Here is an 11,119-nt window from a genome sequence, read left to right on the forward strand (position 1 = left end):
CCATGGCAGTGAAAGCGCCGAGTCCTAACCACTGGACCACCAGGGAAGTCCCCCATTGGCATTTTTTTTTTTTTTTGTGGTATGAGGACCTCTCACTGCTGTGGCCTCTCCCGTTGTGGAGCACAGGCTCCGGACGCGCAGGCTCAGCGGCCATGGCTCACGGGCCCAGCCGCTTTGCGGCATGTGGGATCTTCCCGGACCAGGGCACGAACCCGTGTCCCCTGCATTGGCAGGTGGACTCTCAACCACTGCGCCACCAGGGAAGCCCCCACCATTGGCATTTTTGATGAGCCTGTTTGCTCTGGACTGTAACCTTTTCTTCATTAGATGTTAGACAAACATTTCGCGTCCGCCAAAGAAAATTTGGAAAGTAAAGTAAGAAGAAAAATTGCCCACAGTGCACCACCCAAATGCAGTCATTGTCAACATTTTGTGCATTTCCTTCTAATCTTTTCTGGGTATGGACTTTATTTTTGCTTTTCCCTTTGTAGTCCTACTGCTTTCTTCCTTTTCACTTGACAGTCTGTCATCAGCATTTTCCATGTTACTATAGAGCCTGATGTAGTCTTTCAGATTCGTACATGTCTTACATTTATTCTCTTATATTGGTAATTTACCCTTTATCTGTCTCCCATATGTGTTCTTTGGTGAGTTGTGCTCACCTAAGCTTTGTTGCTTTCTCTTTTCTTGGGATCACTGCTCATACTCTGAGTTACTGTATTTAGTGTCTTCCAAATTCTTTGATCATCCTAATCTGAGGCTTTGAAATTGGCTACTTTTTCTCTGGATTCTCAGAAATCTGCTTTCTTAAAGACTTGAGTTTTGTGTCCTACGACCTGTCATTCATTGTCTTCTTTCCTGTTGGAAAATCCAAGATGATTCCCTCACCACCTTGCTTGTAGTCAACACTCAGTAAATGCCCAGTTCTCATTCCCCAGTTCATTTGTTCACTGCCACCTCAGCAATTAGTCCTTTCTCATCATCTGGGCATAAATCTAGGCGCCTTCTTTGTTGCTTTGTTTTATTTTCAGCAGTGACATTGGCAGGCTTCCATCAGATCTTAAGCTTGTCTCATATATGATTAAATCCTTCATATCAGCATCTCCTACAAGATTTTCTTCTGCCTGCTCCTCAGTCTGATTCCTCTACCCTCACCAGGAGCTCTTCTTGTTGTTTACCCTCTTCAAAACCATCTCTTTACTTCCCAAAGGATTTTTTCCTCCAAAATCATGGCTTTTAGCTTGAAGAACTGAGAAGGTCCCCTGGGCTACCTCTTCAGTTTCCCATCCTGCGTGGTAGAGTTACTCTGCATGTCCAGTGTGGACATCCATCTCATTTGGGGTTCTGTTCATTGTTGCACTGCTGGTCACTAATAAGGACTTGCGAAGGATTCATAAGTCTTTTTTTTTTTTTGGCCGCACCATGCAGCATGCGGGGTCTTAGTTCCCTGAGCAGGGATTGAACTCATCCCCTCAGCAGTGGAAGCACAGATTCTTAACCACTGGACCACCAGGGAAGTCCCAGGATTCATAAGTCTTGATGGTATCTCTGTCTTCATGAATCTGAGTTGGCAGGAAGATACTTACCTGATTTATTCTGCCCACACCTAATGGGCTCCCATTAAACCTATCTTTTACTCTTCAAAATGACAAAAAAAAAAAAATTAAAAAGAACTTTTATCTGAAAGTATTCACATGTATTTCAAGTTCATTTGTTTTAAATAAAATATATGACATATAAAAACATACTTAGGAGTAATGGATGCTGAATTCTTTTTTTTTTTAAATTAATTTTTTTTTGGACTGTGTTGTGTCTTCATTGCTACACGTGGGCTTTCTCTAGTCGCGGAGAGCAGGGGCTACTCTTTGTTGCGCAGGCTTCTCGTTGCAGTGGCTTGTCTTGTTGCAGAGCACGGGCTCTAGGCACGCGGGCTTCAGTAATTGTGGCACGCGAGCTCAGTAGTTGAGGTGCACGGGCTTAGTTGCTCTGTGGCATGTGGGATCTTCCCGGACCAGGGCTCGAGCCTGTGTCCCCTGCATTGGCAGGCGGATTCTTAACCACTGCACCACCAGGGAAGTCCCAGATGCTGACTTCTTGACAGAACTACTTTGGAGAAGCTCGGGGAGAGAAGGGACGTGGAGCGCTTACATAGGCCCTAGGGTTTTTTTTTGTTTGTTTTTGTTTTTAAATTTATTTATTTTATTTATTTATTTTTGGCTGCGTTGGGTCTTCGTTGCTGCGCACGGGCTTTCTCTAGTTGTGGCGAGTGGGGGCTACTCTTCATTGCGGTGCGCGGGCTTCTCATTGCAGTGGCTTCTCTTGTTGCAGGGCATGCGCTCTAGTCGCCCAGGCTTCAGGAGTTGTGGCTCACAGGCTCAGTAGTTGTGGCGCATGGGCTTAGTTGCTCTGCGGCATGTGGGATCTTCCCAGACCAGGGCTCAAACCCGTGTCCCCTGCACTGGCAGGCGGATTCTTAACCACTGCACCACCAGGGAAGCCCGGGCCCTAGTTTCATGTGTAGTGTTTTATTTGCCTCAAATCTTTTTTTTTTTTTTTTTTTTTTGTGGTACGCGGGCCTCTCACTGTTGTGGCCTCTCCCGTTGCGGAGCACAGGCTCTGGACGCACAGGCTCAGCGGCCATGGCTCACGGGCCCAGCCGCTCCACGGCATGTGGGATCTTCCCGGACTGGGTCACGAACCCGTGTCCCCTGCATCGGCAGGCGGACCCTCAACCGCTGCACCACCAGGGAAGCCCTATTTGCCTCAAATCTTTTTAAGAATTTAAGCGTAAAGCTAGGTGGTGGATATACAGGTTTTAAAAATATTTTTTCTTTGTTGATATATTTGCGTATTTCACAATTAAAAAGATTAAATGAGATAATGTGCTTAAAGTATTTAGTAAAAAATTAGCACAATTCTGGTAAGGCTGAGGTTGCTTTAGACCACAGCCTTCAACGTTTCTTCCTTCCCAGAGGTAATAGCTCTTATCAGTGTGGAGTGAATTATTCCAGACTTTCTTCTATGTATTTGTGTACACAAATATATACCCTTAGAAAATATATGGTGATATTTATGTTTTAATTTTTTTAATGTATGTATTTTTCTGCAGCTTTTTTTCACTCAGTAATGTGTCTTAGAATCTTTCCATGGTATATAATAAATTATCTCATTGTTTTTAACTGCTTAATATTCTATAATATGGATAAACCATGATTCATTTAATATGGATAAACCATAATTTATTACTCTGATAGCTACTGGGTTATTAAAATAGTGCTGCAACAAACATCTTTGTGTGGACCACTCTGTGAGCCCATGTGTGTTTAGGATAGATACTGAAGAGAATTCCTTTGCGTATAGGGCATGTGCTTAATTACATTTGTAATAGACACTCCTAGTTGCACTTCAGAGTGGCTGTGGCAGTTCACACTCCCACCAGCAGAGGGAGGGGCTCTTTCCTCCACACTGCCACCAATTGATACTAAAAGACATGAATTAAAAACATAGTCAGTGGGCTTCCCTGATGGCACAGTGGTTAAGAATCCGCCTGCCAATGTAGGGGACACGGGTTCAAGCCCTGGTCCGGGAAGATCCCACATGCTGCGGAGCAACTAAGCCCGTGCGCCACAACTACTGAGTCTGTGTTCTAGAGCCCGTGAGCCACAACTACTGAAGCCCGCGTGCCTAGAGCCTGTGCTCCGCAACAAGAGAAGCCACCGCAATGAGAAGCCCATGCACCGCAACGGAGAGTAGCCCCCGCTCGCCACAACTAGAGAAAGCCCGTGTGCAGCAACGAAGACCCAACGCAGCCAAAAATAAATAAATTAAAAAAACAAACAAACAAAAAAACCTGGTCAATGAAAACTGATACCTTGTTTTAAGGTGGACTATCCTGATAGTAGTGAGGTCAACCATCTCTTCATGTTTATTGGCCTTTTCTGTTTCTTTTTGTGTGAATTGCCTGCTCATGTCCTCTGCCCATTTTTATTTGGGGCTGTCATTTTCTATTGATTTGTAGGATTTCTTTGCTCTACTTTCATACTTTGCTTTACATCCAGGGGCAGTGTCTCTTCTTCTTCTCAGAACTGTCTTGACTGTCGCACATTTCTCATTGACATATCTTTAAAAAATTTTAGAATCAGTGCATCAAGTTCAATGAATAGCCCTGTTGAATTCGGTATTGCTTTCATCATTACAGGTCATTTTGAGACGAGGTGTCATGTATATAATCAACACCATTTGTTTAATCTTCCTCAGCCTAATAAGCCCATTCTGAATAGTCATTTATTTAATGCTATTGCTGTGTGATAAAAATTAAAATAGTTTACCTTACTGTCAAGTCTCATTTTCTTTTGAAATAATTATTATCTCTTTCAGCATATTTCTGTTTAAAATACCTATTATCTGAACTGTTACAACGGGCTACTGGTGGATTGTACAACAGCAGGTGTCTTGTTTTTCTAGCAATCCCCAAAGTGAGGCTGGAGACAATCTACATTTGCGGCGTAGATGAGATGAGCACCCAGGATGTCTTTTCCTATTTTAAAGAATATCCTCCGGCCCACATTGAGTGGTTGGATGATACCTCCTGTGAGTAACCCAGGTTACTTGGATATGCTTCTGTTTATGATTTTAAAAGAATTTTTGCCATCTCAAATGGTGAATGGTTTTGGCCAGACTATGTCTAACCTCTGCCTTTAGCCTAGGAGAGAAAAAATTGCTCACTGCTGAGAACCAGAGTGTGTTAACCAGTCTGCCAGATCGTACTCCACGCGTATTCTAAGTCAGCTCACAGGTGGTTATCCGGCCTCTAGGCGGATGGTTGTTGGCAGCTGAGTCCAGGGTACATGACTGAGGCCTCTCTTAACACCCACAGTTTCCCAACAAAGGGGTGGGTCCAACTGCATAGACTTGGGGCTGCATTTTCAGGGCTTTAGACTTTGTCATTGCAACTTGCCATACAGCTTTTCAGAGGGCTATCTCTGACCTAGAACTAGACCAGAACCCTCTGACACAGTGCCAGACCTCTCATCTCTGCTTGCTTTGGACTGTGTTTTCTGGAGCTTCATCTGCTGGCCCTAACCTGGGGGCTGTTCCACTTGTGAGCTAACTGTAGTTTTTAACTTGCGTCCCCTCTCCAAGTCTGGCCTGACCTTTGGTACCCACTCTGCTGGCTTCTTGTCTTGTCTCACTTCTAGTCTGGCTTTACTTTCTGCCAGTGTGCTGACCTGCTTTTCCCGGCTGCTTTCTTAGATGTTAATTCATTGAAAGAAGAAGAAGCATGACTGAGTAAAAGTTTTTCTCCTTTTTTCTTAACTTAGACCATCCAAATCAGGGGATGGCAAGCCTTTTTTATAAAGGGCTGGATGATAAATATTGTAGGCTTTGCAGGCCACACAGTCTCTGTGGAATCTACCCAGCTTTGCCGTTGTATCGTGAAAGCAGCCGTAGACAATATAACTGAATGAGCCTGGCCGTTCTCTGTAGAACTTTGTTTACAAGAACAGGTGGCAGGTGTGTAGTTTATTATACGTTAGTTATAACTAAATAAAGCCGGTTCAAGTATAAATAGATAAATGGATGGGTGATGGATGGATGAATGAATCAATGATAGCAGGTGGTGGGCTGGATTTGCTAACGCCTGATTTATCTAATTAAAACTGTAGCTGAGGGATGTTAGAGTCAGAGGAACCCTTAGAATCATCCAGTTCACCTATCTCGTATTGTACATCAGAAACTGAGAAACAGAAGCGGGAGGTTATTTGCTCAAGACCATGTGGCATATTATTAACAAAGATGAGAATCTTTAGACCTTCATTTCCCAAACTGAGATACAGGAGTAACATAAGTTTGAGAAACGCTGCTTTAAACTTCTCAAAAACCTTTTCTTGCTAAATTCTCTTAAAGAAGCAAATTAAATTGATTGCTGCAAAGCCAGGTGGCTGTCACGCCTCCATTCTATATATCCCATGGATGCCATCGTCACCCACACTTCACAGTAGGGAAACATCATTTAGCATGTCTGGATAACAAGGAACAGCAGAGGGCTTCCATGTAGGGGGCAGTAGAATAAAGGATAATCTAAATTTATTTGAGAATTTTCACCATCATCATCATCGAGAACTGCTAACACTTATGTATAACAGCCACTGTATACCAGGCAGTTTTAATGTACAGAACTCCTTTTCATAGAGTACTTGACCATTATTTTGTGGACCCAGTTTGGGAATGTAGCTCTAGGTTGATTTTATCAAAGAAGTTTTACTACCAGGTTCTGTAGTTCCTTTCATTAGTTGGTGTGTACATTTACTGATGCCAGTCCATAGCTGAATGAGACTTTAGCAGTGAATATGATGTAGTCTCTGTTCTCAAGAAACTTAACCGTTTGGATGTGATGTAACGTGTTATCTTATTTTAGGTAATGTGGTTTGGTTGGATGAAATGACAGCCACACGAGCCCTTATCAATATGAGTTCCCTGCCAGCCCTGGATAAGATAAGAAGCAGGGATGCCAATGAGGACAAGTCGTCTGAGAAAAGTAAAAAAGGTAACTGACCACAAAGGAGGGACTTTGGGGCTAAAAGTCCTGTCCTTTACAACTTGAGTTTCTGTGCAGTGTTATATAGCATCTCATCGCCAGTTATTTCTGAAATAAGCTATGATGCTTTGGATCATTAGTAAAGAGGAGGAGAAAATATTAGACTTAGCATGTATGAGATGGAGTTAAGATTCATCTTGTCCCTCACGTTCCGTTTTAGACAAGCAGGAAGACAGTTCCGACGACGATGAGGCTGAAGAAGGAGAAGTTGAAGATGAGAACGCAAGTGATGTAGAGGTCAGTGAGAGGGCAAAGGTGTCTGTAAGGTTTCACTGTAAACAACTGCTTACTGTCTTGGTATTTAAGCCTTAAAGACTTAATACAGTACGTTGTGTTCTTCCTCTGGCTTTCACCGTTATACCTCCTGAGGGGGCACCAGGCTCTTGGCCTTTAAGTTCGTGTGGCTATAATGAATGATTCATCTTGAGATCTTAGTACTCACACTTCTGTATGAAAGGAAATGGTTTTATTGAGAAATCCTTTGAAGTGCTATCAAATCAGTAAAATTAAGGAATAGCAAGTAATGGCATATTTCCTAATGGCATATGTACTATTGTTGGAAATATTAAAGTGTATTCATTTTAAAATTATTTATTAAATGCCTACCATATACCAAATTCTAGGTGCTGGGGGTATAGCGTCAAGCAAAACAAAGTCCTTGCCCTTTCGGAGCCTACATTCTAGTGGAGTAGACAGACAATACACTGATACACAGATATGTAATATAATGTCAGGAAGTGATGAGCGCTGTGAAGAAAAATAAAGAAGGGTAAGCAGATAGAGAATGATGGAGACGATTCTTTTAGACAAGGTGGTCAGGGAAGACCTCTGACTTAGGCATCCTGCAGAGGAACTGGTGCTGTAATGCTGATGGGTATTAGTAAAGGTAGATTGCTTTCTTAATCAATGGTAACTTTGCTGCTGAATGAATATGAAAAAGGCTTTAATTTTTATGTCGAAAATGCTCTTTTTTCTTAAGTTGGACACGTTGTCTCAGGTAGAAGAAGAATCTCTGCTAAGAAATGATCTTCGTCCAGCGAACAAACTTGCTAAAGGAAATAGGTTATTCATGAGATTTGCTACAAAAGGTAAATGATAATTGGTATTGATTTTTATTTATTTTTATTTTTAATCAAAGTGATTTTTATTGAGTGACACCTCTCTTGAATCAGAACTTAGGTCAAGTAATCTCAAAGATCCTTCAAACTATAATATTCTGTGCTTATAAAATCAATGACTTGCTGCCTGAGTTGGAATTTCACACATTGAAAGTGAATATTAGTTACTTGTATACTTTTGTGGTTTCTAGCTAAAGTAAGCTATTTTCTGTCAAAGCTGGTTTGTCCCATGTGCTTTTCAGCCAGTTTATCATCTGAACTATGAAAACTTTAAAATTGTAGTTTGGGTATCGTAGCAATATCTTCCTGGACATTGCTAGTAGTGCCATTCAACTCTCATTCTCTAAAGAATTAAATTAAAAGCCTCTTAACAATTCATAAGGCTTTTTACACATAATGATTTGGGTACACATTAATAATGTGTGTGTGGTGGGGGGGGTTGAGTCAGTTGAGAGTTAATTGGAAATGACAACTCTTCACCCCTGAATACTTCAGTAAGTATTTCTGAAGAACAAGGACTTTGTTTTACACACAGTTATCAAAATCAGGGAACTTAGCATTAATACAATACTGTTACCTAATTCGGAGTCCACATTCAGATTGTACCAGCTCCCCACTCTGTATATGTAAACTACCCGGGGGAGAAAAAGACTGCCTGGCACACAGTGAGTGCTGTGTAAGTGTTAAGAGTTCATGCTGCTGCTGCTGCTGACAATGACGATTATCAAACACATTGGGATCATTCTTTATACTACTCCCCCACTGAACTAGGATCCACTCTAGGACTGGGTGTTTAAGTCTGCCATGTCGCCTTAGTCTCCCTCAAATTGAGTATGGAACTACTCCTTTGTTTTCCTTGACTGGGACATTTTTAAAGAGGACGGGCTCATTATTTTATAGGCTGCCCCTTAGTTTGTCTGATGTCTCCTAATTAAATTCGGGTTGTGCGTTTATACCACAGAAGTGACATTGTGTCATTTTCAGTGCATCATATCAGGAGGCACATTGTATTTATCCCCTTCCTGAGGATGTTAGCTTTTATCACTTGGTTAAGGTAATGATCGCCAGGTTTCTCCACTATAAAGTTACTCTTTTTCCATTTATAATTTAAAGGTTTGTGGGGAGATGCTTTGAGGTTGTGTAAATAGCCTGTTCCTCATCCAACTTCCATGCAGTAGCTTTAGATCCATTGATGACTTTTCAGCTCTCTCATTTATTAGTTGGCAGTCTGCCGTAAGGAAGAGCTTTCCCTTTTTACCCATTTGTTTATGTATTTACTTACCTTTTTTACTTATATCAGTTTAGATTCATGGAGTTTTATTCAGTGGGTTATCATCCGTTCTATCATTATTTTGATTCACAAATTATTTTGGATTTGGCCAGTAGAGCCTCTTCAAACTGTTCTTGTGACACGCCTTCGTGATTCTTTGAGTTCTTTCTTTATGGCACAATAAAACATCTTGTTTTGCCAGACTCAACTTGTACTTTCCCTGCCCCAGATCTGGAATCAGCCATTTCTCCAAGGAGCTGGTGGGCATGTTTTTTGTAGGGTGCACATTCTGGTTTGTGACACCAAGTTTATCTCTAGCACTGGGTACATTCTCATTGGTGTTCATCCGTTGCGTTCAGTGAGTGCCCGGGGAGCTGTCAAGAGACCTTTATATTATGAAAATATGCGTGCTCACTGACCACCTTTTCTTCCTGTTAACTGGCATTTTAACTTGATAAATGGGGTCTTTTCTTCATTTACTTATTCGAGGGACCATTTGTGTGCATTCTGGATATATGGTGCTGTGCTGTTTTCCTTAAGCCATTTTGAGGAACATCACGGTAAACTGGAAAGAAAATGGTTTGCCAAATACATGGACCTGTGTATAATCTGTTTCTTTGACCCTGATTCTGTGTTATTGGAGTGTTGTCATTCAGAAATGAATATCATCTTTCAGGGGGGCAGTGAAAATGCCACCTCTTCTAAAAGCCTTTTTGATTCCTGAACGCTGGTGATAACTGATGCTCCCCTGTGCTTCTTGGAGCCTAGTATATTGTATTGTTGTTAATAGTATTTTCTCTATGGAGTCAGCTCCCTAACGGCAGCTTAACCTCCCTCACCTCTGAGTTTTGCTCCACCCCCTCCACAAGGCACTGCGTTAGGAGGCGCTCAGAGAGTGAGTGTTTCTAGTGCGTCCTCCCCTTTTGTTGGCTGATTGTGCTGATCTGATCCCAGCCATGAAAAACATTCTTTTTTTTTTTTAAACCCATTCGTCATTGTCTTCACACTCACAGGAAATCCTTGGTAACTTGTAATTAATTTTTAGATGACAAAAAGGAACTTGGAGCAGCGAGAAGAAGTCAGTATTACATGAAATATGGGAATCCAAATTACGGAGGCATGAAAGGAATTCTTAGTAATTCTTGGTGAGTCCAAAACCTTAAAATACAATAGTTTAAATAGTACGTAAGCTTTTCATAATCCTTCAGTTGGTATTCTGCAGTGGAATGTCAACACCACATGTGGACGTGAAGGAAAACAAGAAGAAAGAATTCAAGATTTTTAACTGTGGTAAATGGTGTGAGAATGCTGACTTTCAGTTTCATGTGAAATATCTCAGTTTCAGCACCTAACATTGTGTCAGGGTGTAGTTGAAATTAACTAGTGGATTTCAAGGCCCTTCCTGCCGGTTTTTGATTATGTGCTTGTTTTGGCAATGTTGCAGGAAGCGAAGATACCATTCCCGTCGCATTCAGCGGGATGTGATCAAGAAGAGAGCCCTGATTGGGGACGACGTTGGCTTGACATCCTATGAACACCGACATTCCGGTAGTTGCCTGCTCAGCTCTTGGGTAGACACATGTTTGGCTCCTGAAATCATATTTTTATTCTTAATACAGTCTCTTAAGGTTCCAAACTTTATCATCCTCTCTTCCTTGCCCTCACCCTCTGCCAACATATAGGAAAGTAAGTCAAGTCACAATTAATTTGAAATTGCCCCGTACAAAGAGGTCAAATGATTTTATAAAAGCCGTTCTAACAATAAAGGCAAGATGTAGGAAAAATTAAAACTTTTCTTAGGAATCTAATTTTCCTATTAATATCAAAAGCTGCGTGAAAAAAATTTTTTTTAACTATTTTGTTGGATGAGTTGATTTGATCGTTCCTTTGTCTGATGAAAATAAGCTGCTATGTTTAGCGTTCTGTGCTTATTGGCTTGTGCACGTGAATGCCTCAGTAAAGTGGGATATCATGACTTGGGTTTCATTTTGTTTCTTCCTTCTCTTTTTTTTTCTGTTTCTCTTCCTCTCTCTCCCCTCCCTCCCCCCACCCTCCCTATCCCCCCTCCTCCCTTCCTCTCTCCCTCCCTTCCTTCCTTCCTTCCTTCCTTCCTTCCTTCCTTCCTTCCTTCCT

The 11,119-nt window shown here is 41.6% G+C and overlaps 1 protein-coding gene across 2 annotated transcripts in view; it reads left to right on the forward strand.

Annotated features, from left to right (window-relative positions):
- NCBP3 (nuclear cap binding subunit 3) overlaps positions 1-11,119 on the forward strand; it is a 29,448-nt gene that overhangs the window by 8,597 nt on the left and 9,732 nt on the right. For both annotated transcript variants that reach the window (XM_029213353.1, XM_029213355.1), the window contains exons 4-9: positions 4,465-4,590; positions 6,419-6,547; positions 6,759-6,835; positions 7,578-7,686; positions 10,032-10,131; positions 10,431-10,534. In XM_029213353.1, coding sequence (XP_029069186.1) covers positions 4,465-4,590; positions 6,419-6,547; positions 6,759-6,835; positions 7,578-7,686; positions 10,032-10,131; positions 10,431-10,534 — 645 coding nt within the window. The remainder of the gene's footprint in view (positions 1-4,464; positions 4,591-6,418; positions 6,548-6,758; positions 6,836-7,577; positions 7,687-10,031; positions 10,132-10,430; positions 10,535-11,119) is intronic.

Source organism: Monodon monoceros, unplaced genomic scaffold (genome assembly GCF_005190385.1).
Source record: "Monodon monoceros isolate NGI ecotype Baffin Bay Population unplaced genomic scaffold, NGI_Narwhal_1 Super_Scaffold_9, whole genome shotgun sequence".
NCBI classification, from domain to species: Eukaryota; Metazoa; Chordata; class Mammalia; order Artiodactyla; family Monodontidae; genus Monodon; species Monodon monoceros.